At 40.7% G+C, this 19,979-nt stretch overlaps 1 protein-coding gene and 1 pseudogene across 3 annotated transcripts in view; one reads left to right on the top strand and one right to left on the bottom strand.

Moving 5' to 3' along the window:
• The window catches only part of GTF2F2 (general transcription factor IIF subunit 2), a 198,919-nt gene that overhangs the window by 24,477 nt on the left and 154,463 nt on the right, over positions 1-19,979 (top strand). For both annotated transcript variants that reach the window (XM_079778843.1, XM_079778842.1), the window contains exons 3-4: positions 3,284-3,302; positions 5,207-5,351. In XM_079778843.1, coding sequence (XP_079634969.1) covers positions 3,284-3,302; positions 5,207-5,351 — 164 coding nt within the window. The remainder of the gene's footprint in view (positions 1-3,283; positions 3,303-5,206; positions 5,352-19,979) is intronic.
• Positions 15,866-18,643, bottom strand: LOC307104148 (transcription elongation factor SPT4-like; annotated as a pseudogene). The gene has a single exon. The product of its transcript is annotated as a transcription elongation factor SPT4-like (transcript).

Consider the following 19,979-nt stretch of genomic DNA (forward strand, 5'->3'; position numbering starts at 1 on the left):
ACTGCAGCAGTGTTTGACTATATTCTGCACAGTGAAAAAACCTGAAGTCATTTTCAAGGTCCACCATTTCTTCTTTTCAGTCAGGTCAAGTTTCTAAGCTTTCTAAATCTCTGTTTTCCAAAAAGAAAATAGGATTCCACCAAGTCTCCTATCTACCTACTCCAGGACTTCTGTGAGGATCAAATGAGATGAGGCACGGGAAAACGCTTCACAGACATTTGGTTACAGTGTGAAATGTTTGCACCTGGCTATAAAGCAAGTTGTGTTCCTGGGCTGAAGAAACTGCAAGGAGGCTAGTCACTAGGGAGAGAAAGCTGGGTGTTGCTATGTGATGTCATTACCCGGACACACACTTAGCATATTAGCCTTTTATATAGATTTTTTTTTTACCATGAATATTGCATTTCTGAAACCTCTGTATAAAGAAAATACCTGCTTGAGGAATGTAAAATTGTTTTTTTGGTGTGGGGAGGAGGGGTCTGTTATGAGAAATAGAGAAAAATGAACCAAAGTTCTGGGAAAGCTAGGCAAACCCTAAGTACTATTTTGATTATTAAAGTAAAATATTAAAGATATAATGGTAAATAAGTAATAATGGGTGTGCTGCAGTTTTTCTTTATCAACCATTGCTTGATAGGAAAGTCCTAGCCAGTTTGGTACAGTGGTTAGAGTGTCAGCCCATGGACTGAAGGGTTGTGGGTTCGATTCTGGTCAAGGTCACATACCTCGGTTGCAGTCTCCATCTCTGATGCCAGTCAGTGCACATGTGGGAGGCAACCAATGGATATGTCTCTCTCACTTTGATGTTTCTCTCTCTCTTGTCTCTCCCCCCTCCCTTCAACTCTCTTTAAAAAAATCAAAGGGAAAAAATATCCTTGGGCGAGAATTAACAATAGGAACAAAAAAGAAATGAAAAGAATATTCCAAGCTCTTTTTCTCTCTCAGTTTAAAGCAGATGGTTTACATAGTTGCATCTAATATATTAACAAGTGTGTGCCCTTAATATTAACAAGTGTGTGTATGTGTGTGTGTGTGTGTGTGTGTGTGCGCGTGCGTGTGTGTTCTTTCATGTAGTACCAGTTTGATTGTATCAGCTAGCATTATTGACCCCTCTAGGGGTCACCCAAAGTCCCATACAGATAGAATATTTTGTGTGTTTTTTTCTCTCTCTTCCTAGGGTTCATGACCAGTACTTCTATTCCTTGTTTTTCTCATTCCAGTCTTTCAATTCTCTTAAAAATAAGATCCTCAGTAGAGGTGATTTGAAATGCTGTATTCAAATCAGTTTCCTCAACCGTAGTTGAAGAAAAAGTAAACCACCAGAATTTCTTATAAGAGAACCTTGTGGCTGAAGAGGGGTTCCTGCCCATTGGCCTGGGGTTTGCAGCAGGAGCGGCCGCTCATCCTGGTCAGCCGAGCAGTGCTCCCACTGTGGTAGCGCACTGACCACCAGGGGGCAGCTCCTGCATTGAGAGTCTGCCCCCTGGTGGTCAGTGCGCGTCATAGCGACTGGTCATTCTGGTCATTCCACTGTTCAGTCACTGGGCTTTTATTATATAGGATTTTAGTATAAACTTAAGGATCCCAGTTTTATTCAGTGGGCCATGGTTTGTTATCATCATCATTTATTCTGATGTTCAAATGGTCCAAAATTTAGCCAGTGGAAACTTTTTCTAGTTGGCTCCTGTGCAACCCTCCTTGCATTCTACCATAACCCGGTTCAAGCTTTCATTACTTTTTACCTGGGTTTTTGCATTAGCCTCAAGTCAATTCAGTAAACATTATGCAAGTACTGTACCTTCTGCATCTTTGCCTTTGCTTTGCCTACAGTGCCTCTCTCTTAAAGGTAGCTAAATTAAATGCCTCTAGAAGCCAAGTTCTGGAGTGATAGGGAAGGGACTGTAGTGAATTCAGGGCCTGCCTATCTGTATTTACTGAGAGCTGAATTAGGGATACATTGTTGCCAAACCTTTTAAATCTTTAAGAGGAGCTGGAAATTCATATTCATATGTGAAATCTTAAAATTTCTTCACCTGTATTCTAGATACATCTCCAACAAAAAGTAGATTGACATTGCATTGTAATACATTAAAGACTCTGAGAAGTCCTCCAGTAAAATCTGTCTTAAGATTCTGGATACCTTAGTCTGGCGTAAGAGGCTCTTTACCACTTGACTCCAGTCTACGCATTGATGTTTGGAAGAATGTATTAGATAACTTCTCATTTTTAGTGTTCAGATGGATTATTCTCTTAGGCTGGAATGCTCCCATGCTCTTGACCTCATTCCTCACTCAGTTCATCTGATCCTGGCAAATTGTGGCTCTCTTAATTAAATGTTAATAGCTTTTATATCTTCTTCTGGCTGGAGACAGGGACATTATACTTAATATTTTGCATATAGTAAGAATTTAATACATGTTTTTTAAAATTGGGCTATTATGTAAAGTCTACATTGATTCCAGATTTGTAAAAAGGACATTTAAAAACATGTCATTCAAACACATAAATAGTCTGGAAGGATATTTATTGTACCAAGATGTTAACAGTGGAATTATGGCTGTCTTAAAACTTCTTTTGACTTGTCTGTATGTTTATGTTTGAGTTTTTTTTTAAAATATGTTTTTATTGATTTTTAATAGAAAGAGAGATAGAAACATCGATGAGAGAGAAACATCATCAGTTGGCTGCCTCATGCATGCCCCCTATTGGGGATCAAGCCTGCAACCTGGGCATGTGCCCTGACCTGGAATCGAATCGCTGACCTCTTTGTGCATGGGTTGATACTCAGCCACTGAGCCACACAGGCCAGGCCATATATTGTTTTTATAGTGTAGAAAATTGCTTGTAATTTTAAAGTATTATTAAATTTAATTTTGATCTTTAAGATTTTGTTAGGTAAATGAAACATCGTCAGCTAGACAAAATAAATAGTAACAACATATATCTGTATTAAACATATTCACATGCTGCTGAATGCTAAAAAATGTTCATAAATAAAGATAAGAATTGTAATCAGATCATTATTTGGATAACATTATTAGGGCAGGTTGTAATAGTATGAAGTGACACAAACTTCTAATAAAATACTCATATGGGTTAATTAGACTTGTTTTTCTTATAGAATTACAGATAGATAATAGTTGAGGAGAGCCATGGGTAAATATTAAGCTCTGTAAATATAATAGTTTATGGAAATATGCAGTAGTGTTATTTCTTTAAATTTTCAGCATAAATTTGGAAGAAAAAAACATGAATTAAAATTTTTTCCTTTTTTCTCTTTAAGGAATCAAGGAAGGACTGAGGTAAGATTATTTCTGTTTAAACTTTATTTAAAACATGAGTTTATTTTACTATGCATTAGTAATAGCAAAGAGAGGGTGGTGTTTGTATTCTGGAAAACTCCACATCAAAGTAGTAGCTAATGGTCAGGAACACATCTATACTAATAAAAGCCTAGGTGGCCCTCGTGCATTATGTCGTCACAAGATGGCCGCCACAAGATGGCCACGCGCTGAGCAGAGGCAGGGCCCGGTGGAGGAGGCAGGTCGCAGCAGGGGAGGGCAGTTGTGGGCGACCAGGCTGGCAGGAGGGCAGTTGGGGGTGATTGGGCCGGCAGGGGAGGGCAGTTGGGGGCGATTGGGCCGGCAGGGGAGCAGTTAGGTGTCAATCAGGCTGGCAGGGGAGTAGTTAGGGGGTGATCAGGCTGGCAGGTAGAAGTGGTTAGGGGCAATCAGGCGGGCAGGCAGGCGAGAGGTTAGGAGCCAGCGGTCCTGGATTGTGAGAGGGATGTCCCAGATTGGAGAGGTTGCAGGCCAGGCTGAGGGACATCCCCTCCCCCCGTGCATGAATTTCATGCACCGGGCCACTAGTAGTAGTATAAATGCCACTTGTGTGTGAATGAATGGGCTCCTTTTTAGTTGTTCCTTCCTAATATTTTTCTACTTTGACCTAAAATATGCCCTCTCTCAGTGTTTACAGAGGTTAGTATTACTTCAGTAATATTTTAACACTAGAGGCCCGGTGCATGAAATTCATGCACTCAGGGTGTTCCCTCAGCCCAGCCTGCGCCATTCTCGCAGTCTGGGAGCCTCTGGTCTAAGCCGGCAGCCGGACATCCTTAGCATTGCCTCAGAGGTGAGAGAGGCTCCTGCCACCACCACTGTGCTTGCCATTGGTGAGCCAGCTCAGGGCTTTGGCTGAGCAGCGCTCCCCCTGTAGGAGTGCACTGACCACCAGGGGGCAGCTCCTGTGTTGAGCGTCTGCCCCCTGGTGGTCAGTGCACTTCATAGTGACCAGTCATTCCACTGTTCAGTTGATTTGCATATTAGCCTTTTATTATACAGGATTATTTCATTGTGGCAGAGGCATTTGATTTGGATCTTTGAGGGCTTTAGATTTTGACCCATTAAGTCCAGGACATAATTTTCAGTACCTATCACACAGCAGAGAGATATTTAATAAATACTGCATAATCTTCCTCCGTGGTTGGGAGATCAGTATTTTGTTTATAAATCCCTTCTATGTAATATTTGGTACTCTTTTGGTGAGATCTAGTATGTAGTAAAAATCATTCTGAAAGAATGCATACTATGTATTTTTCCTAAACCTCAACATTAAATTATTCTTGTCAATATTCAGTTGTACTTATTAAAGTACTCAAAAATAAAACAGCACCATGTAATCACAGTAGTTAGTTACTAAGGCCTAAAAAGGAAATGTATCCTCTGCTTATGGGAATGTTTAAGTTTTCTAAGTAGCTCACTTTTCCCCCTTCACAATTGCTTTCTTAATTTACTTTAAATATTCACTCATTCAGCAAATACTGTTTTCCTTCTCTGTGCTAGGCACTGTCTAGGAGATGTATATATTTTAAGGATATAAATATAACAAGGCATGGTCTCTTGACCTTAGAGAACTTAGGGGTAAACATTATATTCCTATTTTGGAAATAGAATTTCTTCAGCCATAGACCAGAGAAAATATTTGAAAGCTATTTCTATTTATAATGCTAGATTAGCCCCATTACTCTGACAAATGTGAATAGTCTCTTTTTATGACTAAGTATTAAAATTTTGGATGAAGTTTAAAAAATGCTTAAGTGACTGGAAGAAATTCACATTTAAAAAAATTATTTGACTTATCAGAATTTCTGTACTTTTTAATACAAAAGTCTATTGTAATAAGCTTTACATAATGTGTCTATCAGGTGTCATTTACTTTGAATGAGGATCTTGCAAATATTCATGATATTGGTGGAAAACCAGCTTCAGTAAGCGCTCCTAGAGAACATCCATTTGTCTTGCAAAGTGTTGGAGGACAAACTTTAACAGTATTTACTGAGAGCTCATCAGGTAAGTGAGAATAGAATTATTTAATGTGATTCCTGTACATGTTGAATAGATTTTCTGTCTCAACATGCACTCTAAGGTCATTACCAAGGCTGTTCCACCTATTGTTCTACCTCTGTTATTCATATCATGCTATTTCTCTTTACCATGATTGATGAATTTTGGCTGTTACTTGAACTGTTTAATTTCCACTTGGGGCATAAAGAAATAGAACAAAGCAGATGGAAAAGTATGGTACATCAAGCTGTCTTCTAGGATGTTGAAGAAACAGTATTTTGAGTTTTGCCAAGATAAGGTCATCTTTGCCTATTTTGGTAAATTGATATTCAGCAGTTATAACTTTTTAAAAAATATATATTTTATTGATTTTTTACAGAGAGGAAGGGAGAGGGATAAAGAGTTAGAAAAAAATCGATGAGAGAGAAACATCGATCACCTGCCCACAACCAAGGTACATGCCCTTTATCGGAATCAAACCTGGGACCCTTCAGTCCACAGGCTGATGCTCTATCCACTGAGCCAAACCGGTTAGGGCTATAACTTTTTTTTTTTTTTTAATGCTGCTTGAAATTAGGGAATATTTTAGTCTTAATTTTTGCTCTTGTATGCTTTCTATGCTAAGAGGGCCTGTGTGATGCAGAGATTAACTTTTTAAAATTGGTACTGACTTCCAGGAAGCACTGTGTAAAATATAGTTCAATTTTGTGTGTTTGGTCTGAGATATTTTATCAGTTCAGTGACTCAGGAGCAAGTGTTTCAGCTTGTTAGTTTAATACAGAGGGAACTTTTTTGCAGCAAATATATATGAATATATGTTTATTTTCATAGTTTCTTGGTTTTTAACCTTCACTTAATCTAGAATATTGCTATTGAAGCAGCAAGCCACCTATTTAGTGGAGCTGATTTCTCATATGTATCAAAAAGTTTTTTGGTGATATAAAAGAAAAGATCCATGATTTTGTTGTATCTTCATTAAACATTACAAAGAAAGCTGTACAAATTATAGTATATTAAGAACATCATTGTTTTAAAAAAGGAATACGCTCAGATAAAATTTTTGTAGTGTCTTGGTTTACTAATAACTGCATAAATTGAATTTTCAAAATTATTCTTGTTCTTTTTTTCCCTTTGGACATAGAATCTAAAAAATTGTAAATTAAAACTTTTTAGTAATGTGATTTAACATAAAAGAACTGTTTTATTGCATTATTCTGATGCTATTGTAATTTGTAATGTAGTATTATGGGAAGTAGAAAATATTAAACATGCATTTTCTGTCCTGGCTGGTGTGGCTTAGTTGGTTGAGCATCTTCCCATGCACCAAAAGGTCACTGGTTCACTTAGGGCACATACCCAGATTGTGGATTCAGGTTAGTTCCTGGGTTGGGGTACGTGCAAGAGGCAGCTCATTGATGTTTCTCACATTGATGTCTCTCTCTCTTTCTGTCTCCCTCAGTTCCTCTCTCCCTCCTTCTCTTTCTCTCCCTTCCTCTCTTCCTCTCCCTTTGCTCTCTCTAAAATCAATAAAGACAGGTTTTTTAAAAACACAGGCATTTTCTCATGGAGAAGATTTGACCATTCAATAGATGTTTATTGTATGCAACATTGTGCAGGGCATAGCATAGGCACATCCAGGGAATCTAAAATTTGTCTTGTGATTGATGGGATTTAGTAAGACCCATTTAACCTGCAAGATTTTCTCTACCTTTGTGATTATCCTGGAATGGAAGAGACATGGAACCAAGATGGTAAAAAGGAGGTAGAGCCTTGAGGAAAGTTTGAGGTAGTGGAGCTTGAATTTCCCTTGTAAATAAGGTGCTCTATTTCAGAATTTTTACATCTTGTTATATTGCTAGTTTTTCCAAAGCATGATTTATTGCTGGTACACAAAAGATAGTAATTTAGAAAACTAAGTTTTGTTATCCTCAGAATTAATCTTCCATTGTTAGTTAATCTTATAAACCCTTTGTGTTATACTCCTTTTGAACATTTTTTGTTCACATTTTTGGTTACAGTATACTTCAAAGTGAATATGGTATAAGGCAGCGGTTGCCAACCTTTCGGACCTCATGGACCACCACTGGTCTGCGGACCACCGGTTGGCGACCGCTAGTATAAGGATTATCTTGCCAAGAATGGAAAGGGATCAAGATTGTCATCCTTCTTCTGGAGTTTGGACAATATATTCTGCTTTGTAGAACTGTGCTAACCCAAATACACAGGTCTAAGTTGCTATTTGATGATATACACTATCAGGGAAGTTTTTGCTTCTTAATCTCATTAATCATTTCTGTTTTGTGTCACTGTTATTTGACACTCTTTGTACTTTTCTGTGCTTTAATTTCCATATTAGTGAAATGAGAATAACAATGATTTATATTTATGTATAAACTAGAGGCCCGGTGCATGAAATTCGTGCACGGAGGGGGTGTGTGTCCCTCAGCCCAGCCTGTACCCTCTCCAATCTGGGACCCCTCGAGGGATGTCCGACTGCCCATCAGGCCTAAATGGGCAGTTGGTTATCCCTCTCACAATCCAGGACTGCTGGCTCCCAACTGCTTGCCTGCCTGCCTTCCTGATTGCCCCTAACCACTACTGCCTGCCAGCCTGATCACCCCCTAACCACTCCGCTGCCAGCCTGATTGATGCCTAATTGCTCCCCTGCCAGCCTGTTTGCCCCCACCTTCCCTCCTCTGCTGGCCCGGTCACCCCTAACTGCCCTCCCCTGCAGGGTTGATCGCCTCCAACTTCCCTCCCTTGCAGGCCGGGTGCCTCCCAACTGCCCTCCCCTGCTGGCCATCTTGTGGTGGCCATCTTGTGTCCACATGGGGGCAGGATCTTTAACCACCTGGGGGAAGCCATCTTGTGTGTTGGAGTGATGGTCAATCTGCATATTACTCTTTTATTAGATAGGATAGAGGCCTGGTGCAGGAGTGGGGGCCAGCTGGTTTGCCCTGAAGGGTATCCCAGATAAGGGTGGGGGTTCCCTTGGGGCATGGGGCAGCCTGAGCAAGGGGCCTGTGGTGGTTTGCAGGCCAGCCACGCCCCCTGGCGACCCAAGCGGAGGCACTGGTATCTGGAATTTATTTACCTTCTACAATTGAAACTTTGTAGCCTGGAGCGGAGCCAAGCCTCCTGCATGCTCCACAGCCCGCAGCCATTTCTGTTTGAGTTAATTCACCTTCTATAATTGAAACTTTGTAGCCTTAAGCAGAGGCCTGAGCCCGGCCAGGGTGTGCAAAAAGCTTTGCTTTTTCCGTTACCGCGGGCAACCCTGGCCTGGTCTCTCCAGCTCCGTGGCTGCCGCCATTCTGTTTGAATTTGTTTACCTTCTATAATTGAAACTTTGTAGCTTGAGTGGAGGCTTAGGCCTGTCAAGGGCAGGCGGAAAGCTTGTTTCCCTCTGTTGCCTGGGAAACCTTGCTCTCGGTGGCTGTAGCCATCTTGGTTTGGTTTATTTGCATACTCGCCCTGATTGGCTGGTGGGCGTGGCTTGAGCTGGTGGGCGTGGCTTGGGTGTAGCGGAGGTATGGTCAATTTGCATATTTGTCTATTATTAGGTAGGATATAAGTATATTTAAAACACAAGACAATACAGTATTTAATAAATGCTCAATAACTATTACCACTAATAACAGATATTATTTTTAAACACTTTAGGTTTCAAGGTTATTTTAAGGCATGTGCATGCTATTTGGGTATATATCACTTGATAAAATCCAGCCAATAGAAATTTTTATATTCAGTGTTTTTGATTGGATGACCGAGAAAAAATCTCTAGAGTTGTTACTAAGTTTATTTTCTTTTCTGAGGAGTCTTACATTGTTTGCTATTTCTGTTCCTTAAGTCATCAGTTCTACAACTGAGTTCCATGGCTCTGTGATTGCTATGACATATTTAAAATCCTAGGTATATATGTATATCTGCATGTTTTTCTTCAGGACAGGACCATAGCTCTCATTGGAGTTTCAGAGAGTTCTGTGACCCAAAAAAAGCTTCAGAGCCACCACTCGAGTGTTATTTTTGTTGGTCATGAACCTGTCAAAGTATAAATAACTGAGGCATTTTACATTAAGTGTTTATTTTACAGTGAAATATACATGAGGTAGGCATTATCTTGAATATTTTTAAGTTTTCCCTCAAGCATACAACTGTATTTGCTTATAAAAATTACTTTTTAGGTTCTTCATTTCTTTTTAATAGTGCAACAGGTCTATAAAACAGAATTTTCTAAGAAGAATTAAAATCTAAGTTCTTTGTATTGTGTTTTTATTTCAATAAGAGAAATTTTATTTGGGAAGTCACAGAGGTAGAAGAAGTAAGTGGCAGAAGAAATGGGCTCAGGAAACAAGTTACAGAGGTGAAAGAAGTGGCCCTTAGAGCTTAGGAGAGAGAGGGGCAAAGGTAACAGGCCTGGGGGAAGGGGGAGGGAGGGGGAAAGGCGCAGTTGTGCTCTAGGAAGGAGAGTTCCCATTGTGTTAATTTTAATAACTTCATTCCTTCTGTTATCATACTGGGCTGGTTTTTGAGAGGCCCCTTTTGAACCAGTTTTTCTAATGACTGAATTCTACGTATTTGAGTGTCTTTGGGGGATGGGATTAGAAGGGGATGTTGGTTTGTTTTATAGTGCTTTATTAGTGAAAACAGTCTACCATATTTCATGAGCATTTTATGAATACAACTAATTTGTATCTAATTTGAGTATGCCTATTTGAGAGAACATTTTTTGTGTTTTTTTTTTTTAATCCTCACCCGAGGATATGTTTTTTCATTGATTTTAGAGAGCAAGAGGAAGGGAGGGAGTGGGGGAGAGAAACATCAATCAATTGTCTCCCATACATGCCCAGAGCAGGAATTGTACCACAATCTAGGTATGTGCCTTGACCAGTAATTGAACCCACAACCTTTTGATATATGGGACAACACTCAAACGAACTGAGCTACCCAGCCAGGGTGACATGTTTTATTTTTAAGGGCTATTTTGAGTTAGCCCTCTTCTACCTCCACATTTCTCTGAGAAATTCTAAATAATTTATTTCTTTATTAAATATTTTCATTATTACCTAGTACCCATATCTTTTTAACCTTAGCTAGGTGGAAATGATTTATGTGTTTGGCCTTTATTTTTTCTCCCCTTGGGTCTTCAGTTTAGTATTTTTATCTACTGTTTATTGGTAACTAGATAACTTCTTTCTGGGGGGGAGGGGTCCCTTTCACCTGTTTGTTCAAACTTAGGTTTTCTTATAATTGCCAGTTCTGGACTAAGAGTTGTTCCTTCTTTCCAACAAATATTTTTAACTATAGGCCTGATGCATGAAATTCGTGCAAGGGGCTCGGCCCTCGCAGCCCCGGTTTCATCTGGAAGGATGTCTGGTCTAATTAGCATATTACGCTTTTATTATTATAGACTAGAGGCCTGGTGCATGAAATTCATGCATGGGAAAGGTCCCTAGGCCTGGCTGGCTGTCAGGGCCGATCTGTGGGGCAATCGGGGGTGGGGGGGGACCCGCTGGCATCTGCCTTGGACGGCCTGGCACTGCCCACTTGCTGGCCCGGTCACCACCACTGGTTACCTCCCTCTGTGAGGTGACTGGCAGGGCGATTGGGGGCCCCCGTTGGCACCCGCCGTGGCTGGCCTCCGGCCTGCAGGCTTGGAGCAGCTTCTGCATTGAGCGTCTGCCCCCAGGTGGGTCAGTGCACATCATAGCGACTGGTCTTTGCACCGGTTAGTTGATTTGCATATTAGGCTTTTATTATATAGGACTAGGGGCCCAGTGGACGAAATTCATGCACTGGGGGTGGGGGGTTCCTCAGCCCAACCTGCCCCCTCTCACATACTGGGAGCCCTCAGGGGATGTCCGACTGACGGCGGGCCTAAGCCACAGTCTGGCCTCCCTTTGTGGGAGGCAACCGGGCTGATCAGGGGAAGGCACCAGCCCCATCACCCCACTGCTGCAGCCACTGCCAGTCACCACAGCCACCAAGGTGTTTTCATCAACACGGACTCCAGTCTTTTCACCAAGAAAAAATGACAACTTTCTTTAGGCATTTTCAAGATGTGTCTTTCATAGGATATGCATTTCTTTCTTTCTTTCTTTTTTTTATCCTCACCTGAGGATATGTTTCCATTGACTTTTAGAGAATGTGGAAGAGAAAGGGAAAGACAGAAAGAAATATCAAAGTGAGAGGAATACTTTGATTGGTTGCCTCCTGCATGAGCCCTGATCTGGGCCCCGGCCAAGGAGGAGCCTGCAACCTAGGTACATGCCCTTGATCAGAATCGAACCCAGACCCTGCTGTCAGCAGGCCGAGGCATTATCCACTGAGTCAAACCGGCTAGGGCAGGATATGATATTTCTTAGCCCTCCAGCAGTGGACCTTCATTTTTTTCTCCAGAAGTGTGATAGGAAAAACCCTAGATCACCTTTTTGGATTCTTATAACCCAAGTTACTAAGAATATTACCAGTGGCATACAGGAAGCTTAGCCAATGTGCAGTCAGAAAAGGTGTTTCCTCTGTAGTTCACACCAATGGAGGGCTGGGCCCTGCCCAGGCCTAAAGCCTCTGGCCGAAGCTTTAGGCCTGGGCAGGGGCCCTCCAACTCCCTCTGATCTCCAGCTCCGCCCCTGCCCAGGCCTGCCCTGGGCAGGAGCAGACCCCCAGCTCCCTGCGATGGATCGCAGGTGTGGACCCCCAGCTCCCTGCAATCGATCGCAGGCTCCGCTCCTGCCCTAGGCTGAAAGCCTCCGCCGGGTTTCGGCCTTGGGCAGGAGCGGACCCCCAGCTCCCTGTGATCCATCGCAGGAGCGGACCCCCAGTTCCCTGCGATCCATTGCAGGCTCTGCTCCTGCACCCTCGTTCTGATTGCAGGCTTGGCCCTGCCCAGGAGCCCCCTGGCTCAGGCCCTTCCCAGGCTGCTCTGGGCCCACCTGGCCTTACCTCACAGTGACCTGGGTGCCAGGATGTTCCTGGGAAACAGGCGCTGGGCGCCTATGTATGCAAATTAACCGCCATCTTTTTTTTGGTTAATTTGCATACTCACTCTGATTGGCTATGGGCGTAGCGAAGGTACAGTCAATTTACATGTTTGTCTATTATTAGGTAAGATGCTAGGCCCAGTATAATACTACATGTGCCTTGGTTGCGGGCTCCTCCCCAACCCTGGCCCTAGTCAGGGCTTATGCAGGAGGCAATCAGTTGGTGTGTTTCTCTCATATCAATATTTCTCTCTGTCTTTCCCACTCTCTTCCACTCTCTAAAAATCAATGAAAAAATATCTTCTGGTGAGGATTAAAATAAATAAATAAGAATAGTGTTTTAAAAAAAACCTAATTGCTATAGAAAGTACTCTAGTGGAGTTATGTACAAAGAGAAAAAAAGTATGCTCTTTGCCTGAAAAAACAGGGAACGGCTTCAAAAGTGGAGATAAAATTTGAGCTGGACCTGAAGTATATGAATAAGTGTGCATGAATAGAAGGAAAGAAAGTGAAGATAAAATTCATTTTTCTCACCTTCAAGTATCCTATTCTTCACTTTGCTTTCTCACCTTTCATACTCTGTCATATCTATCTAAAATCTAGTAAATAGTTCCAGTTAGATCTAAGGCGGAAACCTCAGTTGTGGACTTATAATTTAGTTTAGAGATGAATAGGTTTGAACTGATACAAGGGAAGTGCTGGTCTTGAGATAGAAGTAATTTTGACAGCTTTTGGTGATGAGTTGATTGTGGGGAGTTGGAAGAGTGAAAAGTCTTGAATGGTTTCCAAACGTTTTTGGCTTGAACATTTGGATGAATAAGAGACCACTGCTAAGGTAGAAAATATTGGGGGAAATGGGCAGAGTAAGAACTGACAGAAACATAGTGACCTTTTGCTGTTAGTTTTCCTTATATTTGACCACTCTGTAGCTGTTAATTAATTTAAAAAATTGATTTTTTTGCAGGCCCTCTTTTATTTAGACTTGAGATACTCTAGTAACCAAAATTTCAGCCTTCATGGTATTTTCATTTTAATAACAGCAACAAACAAATATAATAAGTAAGTTCTGTCACCGATAATAAGGTGTAAGTTCTCTGGGAAAAAAGAGGGAAGTGGGATCAGGAGTATTAGGGTAGAACTTGCAATTTTTAATAGTTTGGTTAGCTTGGGCCCATATTGAGAAGATGGAGTATAAACAATGTCTTGAACACCTTTAAAAGAGGTAGCCATGTGGAATTAGCCAACTAGAAGTTTTCAAGACAGAGGTAACACATTTGCCCTAAGGTGGAAGCAAGCCTGGCATGCTCTAGGAGTAGCAAGGCGGTCAGTGTGGGTGGGATAGATGGGCAAGGGGGAAGAGTAAGTAGTAGGCTTTTAGGCTGGAGAGAGGAGGGGGATTGGTGGTGGCAGATCATGAAGGAATTTGTAAATCATTGTAAGGATTTTGGATCTTACTTTGATTGAAATGGGGAGCCACTGGAGGGTTTTGAACAGAATAGTGATTTGATCTGATTTACATTATAAAGGCTCACTCTGGCTGGCCCATGACAAGAGACATTGGAGGCAAGGGTAGAAGTTGGAGACTATTGCAGTAATCCAGGGGAGAGAAGACAGAACCTGGACCAGGGTGGTAGCAATGACAAAAGCCTAGTCTCTCATCTGATGTCCAGTACCATCTTCAGCTTATTTAACAAACAATCCACTTGGATTTCTTTATCAACTAAATCCTGAAGATATGAAATCAGATTCATTTCTTTATTCTTTTATTCTCCATCTGTCCATATTTTTGTCTATAATACATTCTCTTGGCCATAATAATTATTAATCTCCTCTTATGCTCACATGTAGTCAGTTGCCTCATTTGGTGATTTCTGTAGTAGAAATCACACATATACATTTCTTTATCCCATTTAACCTAAAGCAGTCCTTTGAAAACTTCACCATCCTCTCCACCCTCTTCTAGTTCATTCTGCTGGAATCCCTTATTTTTTACAGTAGTTTCCTGATACCTGTCTGCTTTTCCTCTTGATTTTCTTCACCCAGAGATTTGTTAACCTTTTACAGTCAGAACAGTCATTCCCTTTACTGCTCTAATCTTTGTTGTTTCTTCCTTCATCTGGACTAGTATGGCACTGAGGTTTGCATACTTATTTTGTCCCTTAATGAAACCTTGTGGGTAGGGCACCCTGCCTCATGCTGCTCTCCACAGTGTCTAGTACAGGACTGGCATATAATGATGGGCTTGTTAAAGCAAACATGTGTCAAAATACTTTATTTTCTCCTAAGAATTACTAGTACTCTAAAGGTATTTTTTAAGAGTGGTTTTTAAGTAGGGTGACTTGTTAGTGACAAAAGGATGGGTTTTCATCCTTCAGAGTTAATATCCTTTTCTTATGACATTTGAGGTTCAAAAGTGAGTATTAAATCCCTTTGTTCCCCACTTTACTTCTTGCTCATTACATACATATTTTTTTGGTATAGGTGATCTTTTTATCTTCTCTTTCTCTTTGCTAATCAGATGAGTTCAGCACTGTGTGCTGTGACACTTGGTTAGCCACTGTGCACATTATAATCTATACTTATAATAGGGTAATATGCAAATTGGTCGGGATGCCATCACATAACGACTGAACAGCAGGAGGGTGGGGCAGCAGGCGGAGAGCTACAGGGGGGCGGGGCAGCAAGCTACGTGCGTGCGGCGGAGAGCTACGAGCGGAGATGGGCTGGGTGGCCAGCTGAGGCAAGCAGAAGCAAGCTACTTGTGCACGGATTCATGCGCAGGGCCACTCGTAAGATATATTCCCCAGATAACATAGTTGCTGAGCTAATTGGAAGTATGTGAGAATTTATTTGGTGGTGGCCTGCCTTATTTACTTGCAAGCTTGAACTTGGCAACATATACCAATATACATATGCCTTAGAATGTGTTTATTTGTATTTGAAGAGAAATGTATATATGGAAAAGTTCTTTGAAGATGCTGAATTACCAGTCATTTTGAAAACTAAACTGATACCATAGAATTTATAATCTGCCTTATATGTTATTGTTCAGTAAGTGTGGTAAATGAAGCATAAATAAAGGTAATGTTTTCATTTTAACTTGAATTTTTGAGTGCTTATGGGAAATATTAGCTTGGTGCATATCCCCCATTTGTTGAGAATGGAATATTATGTATACAATTTTCAGAGGTTGGAATTAAGCTTTATGTGTATGTGTGTGTGCTTGTTAGCATTCAAACTATAGCCATTTTCTTTGTCGAATTTTCTTATTGCTTTTAAACTTGAATTACAGTGTGTTGCCTAAATTATCACCATATGCATATTACTAATTGCCTTGCAATAGGACAGGGAGGTTTTATTTAGCCTTATATCTATCATAATTGTAATTATTTTATATCACTTTAGTACAGTACTTCTCAAACTTTTTGGTCTCACAGCCCCTTTATACATTACATGTTAATATAAATAACATTTTAATTTTAAAAAATCCATAAACCTGTTTTCCAAAAAGAATTAGTGGGAAGAGTGGCATTTTGCAAATCTCATGAATGTCTAACTCAACTATTTTCAACTACTGAGCCACAAGAATTTTTAAAACATGCAATACCTGACTAGCCAGGAATATTGACTTCTTTTCCCTTAGATTGTCAAATAAAAACATGACAACAGTCTGCAGGCCGATGCTCTATCCACTGAGCCAAACTGGCTAGGGCGCAATTGAGTATTTTAATTAAAATAGTTTTAACTTTGTGGACACCCAAATGGTCTTGAGGACCCCTCCATAGACCATGCTCTGAGGAATGCTGATTTAGTGTGCTGCAATGAGAAAAGTTGCAGGTCCCATTTTCAGGTATCTTGTGATGTGCTGAAGTTTTTTTTTATTGGCTATATCTGAATGGAGACATCTTCTTCCTCTACTGCTTCTTAGGGCAGCACCATTCATAGCAATGGATTGCATGCCTGTTTTAGTGCTTGTTGTTGGTTATATTAAGAGTTTAGTACATATTTTTAATTGGATTTGAGCCTCTGTTAAACTATATTCTTTAAGTATTTATTACACTTTTATGTTGGTGTATAATCTGCCTTCATATGTACTGTATATTATTCTCCCCACAATCTGAAGAGGACATCACTTTTAAATTAAATCTCCATTATATAGGCGAGAGAATAAAAGTTCTAAGAGATTGTGTGACTAGCCCCACTGTATTTCCTTATATTTTGAAATAAATTTTTTAAACAAGCTCTTTTTTTTTTTTTTTCCATGGGCTTTGGGTTCATGTTTATTGGAATTTGATAGAGTCCTGGCCATGGGCAAGGGGGCAGCCAGAGGTGTGGGTAGGAAAAAAACATCCTACTCCACACTCAATTCACTCTATTAATCCACCAGCCCACACCACTCCCACCCCCACTAGTAGTCCAAAGAAGGTAAAATGGCCCAGGAACACGCTGTGCTGCTCTCTCATCAGGCTGTTGAGCCTCAGAATTGGAGAGTGAGGAGAATTTGAAGTTCTGTCCATTTAGTTCCAGAACAATAAATAAGCAGAGGCAGGAAGCCGTGGCAAAGACACTGGCAGCCTTGCATCTTGCGAGGCCTTTATAGCTGTGTCCCTGGATTTGTAGGCCACTCCTCGACTTTTCAGCTCCCTCACGATTCCTGGGGTCAGGCAACCAGTGATTAACACTGCATATACACCAGGCTTAAAGTTACTGACTCCCTGCCGCTTGGAGACCCAGCTGTCCTCTGGACTCATCATTGCAATGATTCCATCAAAGGAAGAGCTGGTGCAGTCATATACCATCTCTGGTTACCCTTCATCTGAAGGTATGCATCACAATTGTCACAACCACCATATTCAAACTGGTCTGTAGTCTTGACCAGCGAACACAACAAACAAGCTCACAGATGCCGCAGGTCCTTGGGCACCGTCTCCAGAGCCATCCTCTCAACAGGAACAGAACAGCGAAATGCTCACAAGCTCTTTAATATAGGTAACAGAATTGCTGCTATGTCTGCCTGAGTAAATGCCTGCTTACTGAGCTCTGATGAATTCTTTGACAACTCCAGGTTCTCTCTCACCTCCCTGCACTTCCATGGCAGCCAACTCTAAATCCCATCCAGGCTTTCCAACTCTCCCAGTGAATTACATGTAAAGGCCCCTGTGGAAAGAATAAGGAAGCTCTATTTTTTGCTTTCTCTGAATAACAGCCATGCTACTGAACATTTGGAATCATAACAGTTTCTGACGATCTTATGTTTGTGAGAAATAACAACTGAAACAAAAATGTATGGCTTTAGTGTTTTGTATATTATTTCCTGAACTGCCACCAAGGTTTGTGGCTGACTATAGAGATTCATCTTTCAAGTGTTACTGTCAACTGCTTAAGCCATGTATGTCTACTCTCTGAAAAATTAAGCCTAATAGTAGAAAATGCTTCTTATTCAGTGGCTGGAAAGAGTGAAAGGCATGTTTTATATGCTTTCACATTTGGGTATGCATGCATAAATATGTGGTTGGTGTGTATAGCTTTAGTAATCTGGGGATAGGGTGAGAAGGAGAAAATTTAAAAATTGGGATGTAAGGATATTTATAATGAAATATTTCAGTCCTCTGGAAGTGGAGAGAATAGTGTAACCTTTGGCCAATAGCCATATTTTATAATGGTTGACATTTGCCATATTTTTTTTAAGGAAATAAAACACGTTACACAGTTGACATCCATTTCCTTTTTCTGGTCCCACCTCCACCTCACTTTTCAGAGGTAATCATTGTACTGGAGTTAGTGTTCATTATTGTGACTCATTGTAAAGAGTCTGCAATTGCCTACAACAAAAACTTTACAATTTAACAGTAAGAAACCAACAGCATTTTTAGAGATGGTTTAAGCAGAATGTCATCCAAATTTCTAGCAATTAAGGAAATTCAGTGCTTAGATTGAATAGAGATTTTTTTAGGATAAGCTATGTTTTGACAAGCCTTTTTGTTTGTTTCTTAAGTACCTGAATTTTTTTAATTTCCTGAATTTTAACATAAATTATGTGATCAAATGTAATTATTGAGAAACTTTAAAATTCAGTCCCATGTTTTCTGGTGAGAAAAACTGATTGATCAGTGAAGAGTATGAGGTTGAAAGAAGATGTTTGAATTCTGTTTTAGCCTTGGCACCATGCGTTTTTTATTTTGGTAATGTAGTCCTATATCTGCAGTGTAAAAATCACACTGGTAGCGTATGAATTAGATAATATTTATAGTACTACTAGAGGCCTGGTGCATGACATTCGTGCACTGGGGGAGGGGGAAGTTCCTCCACCCGGCTTACACCCTCTCGCAGTCCGGGACCCCTCGGGGGATGTCCGCCTGCTGACTTAGGCCCGCTTTGGCTGGCGGACATCCCCTGAGGGGTCCTTAGCCCTGCCTTGGAGGCGGGAGAGCCTCCCGCCACCACTGCTGTGCTCGCCAGCTGTGAGCCTGGCTTCTGGCTGAACGCACTGACCACCAGGGAGCAGCTCCTGTGTTGAGCGTCTGCCCCCTGGTGGTCAGTGCATGTCATAGCGACCAGTCATTCTGCAGTTCAGTCGATTTGCATATTAGGGTTTTATTATATAGGATTCCTCCAAAGAATTGATACGTAATTTATGAAAAGAATACTGGCACATTTGTTTTTCGCTTTAGTCATTGCTATCTGTTTATTAATATAACCTAAACTTCCACTTTCAGTGCTCATGATTTCCACTTAAATATTATTGCTGAAAATTTACTGAAGTTTCTATTAACTTTATTTTGGAACTCTATTTTCTGTATACCCTTGTGTATGATTTTTATGGAGAATGTCAGAAAGAACGTTAAGCCCTAACTGGTTTGGCTCAGTGGATAGAGCGTCGACCTGTGGACTGAAAGGTGGCGGGTTCAATTCTGATCAAGGGCACATGCCCAGGTTGCGGGCTTGATCTCCAGTAGGAGACATGCAGAAGGCAGCTTATCAATGATTCTCTGTCACCATTGATGTTTCTATCTCTCCCTTCTCTCTGAAATCAATAAAAATATATTTAAAAATAATAATAATCAGCCCTGGCTGGTTTGGCTCAGTGGATAGAGCATCGGCCTGCAGACTGAAGGGTCCCAGGTTTGATTCTGGTTAAGGGCATGTACCTTGGTTGCGGGCACATCCCCAGTAGGGGGTGTGCAGGAGGCAGCTGATCGATGTTTCTCTCTCATCAATGTTTCTAACTCTATCCTTCTCCCTTCCTCTCTGTAAAAAATCAATAAAATATATTTAAAAGAAAAGAATCATTAAATAATTTTTAACTTTATTGTATGTTGTATTTGCCTATTCCTAAAATCTGTGATGCTCAGCTTTTAGTATCAAACCTGTCTGTTTCCTGTTATGTAAAGCAGTTGAAAATAATTTAAGATGTTTTCATCATACCTGGAAGAAATAACAGGCTGTACAAACATGTTTCTTTTTTTCCCATTTTGATTTTCTATAGCTTCCAGGTTATAAAGCTGGTTATTTGTTTTGATTCATGTATACTAAGATCTTTGATAGAACCTGGCTTTTTTTACAAACCAAACTCAGCTTAGTAAAACCAATTTTACAGTGTAAACTACTTACTTGGGATATTAAAATGAAGTCATTGAAAAAATTTTAATTTTTA

The sequence above is a fragment of the Cnephaeus nilssonii genome (genome assembly GCF_951640355.1).
Source record: "Cnephaeus nilssonii genome assembly, chromosome: 8".
NCBI lineage: Eukaryota > Metazoa > Chordata > Mammalia > Chiroptera > Vespertilionidae > Cnephaeus > Cnephaeus nilssonii.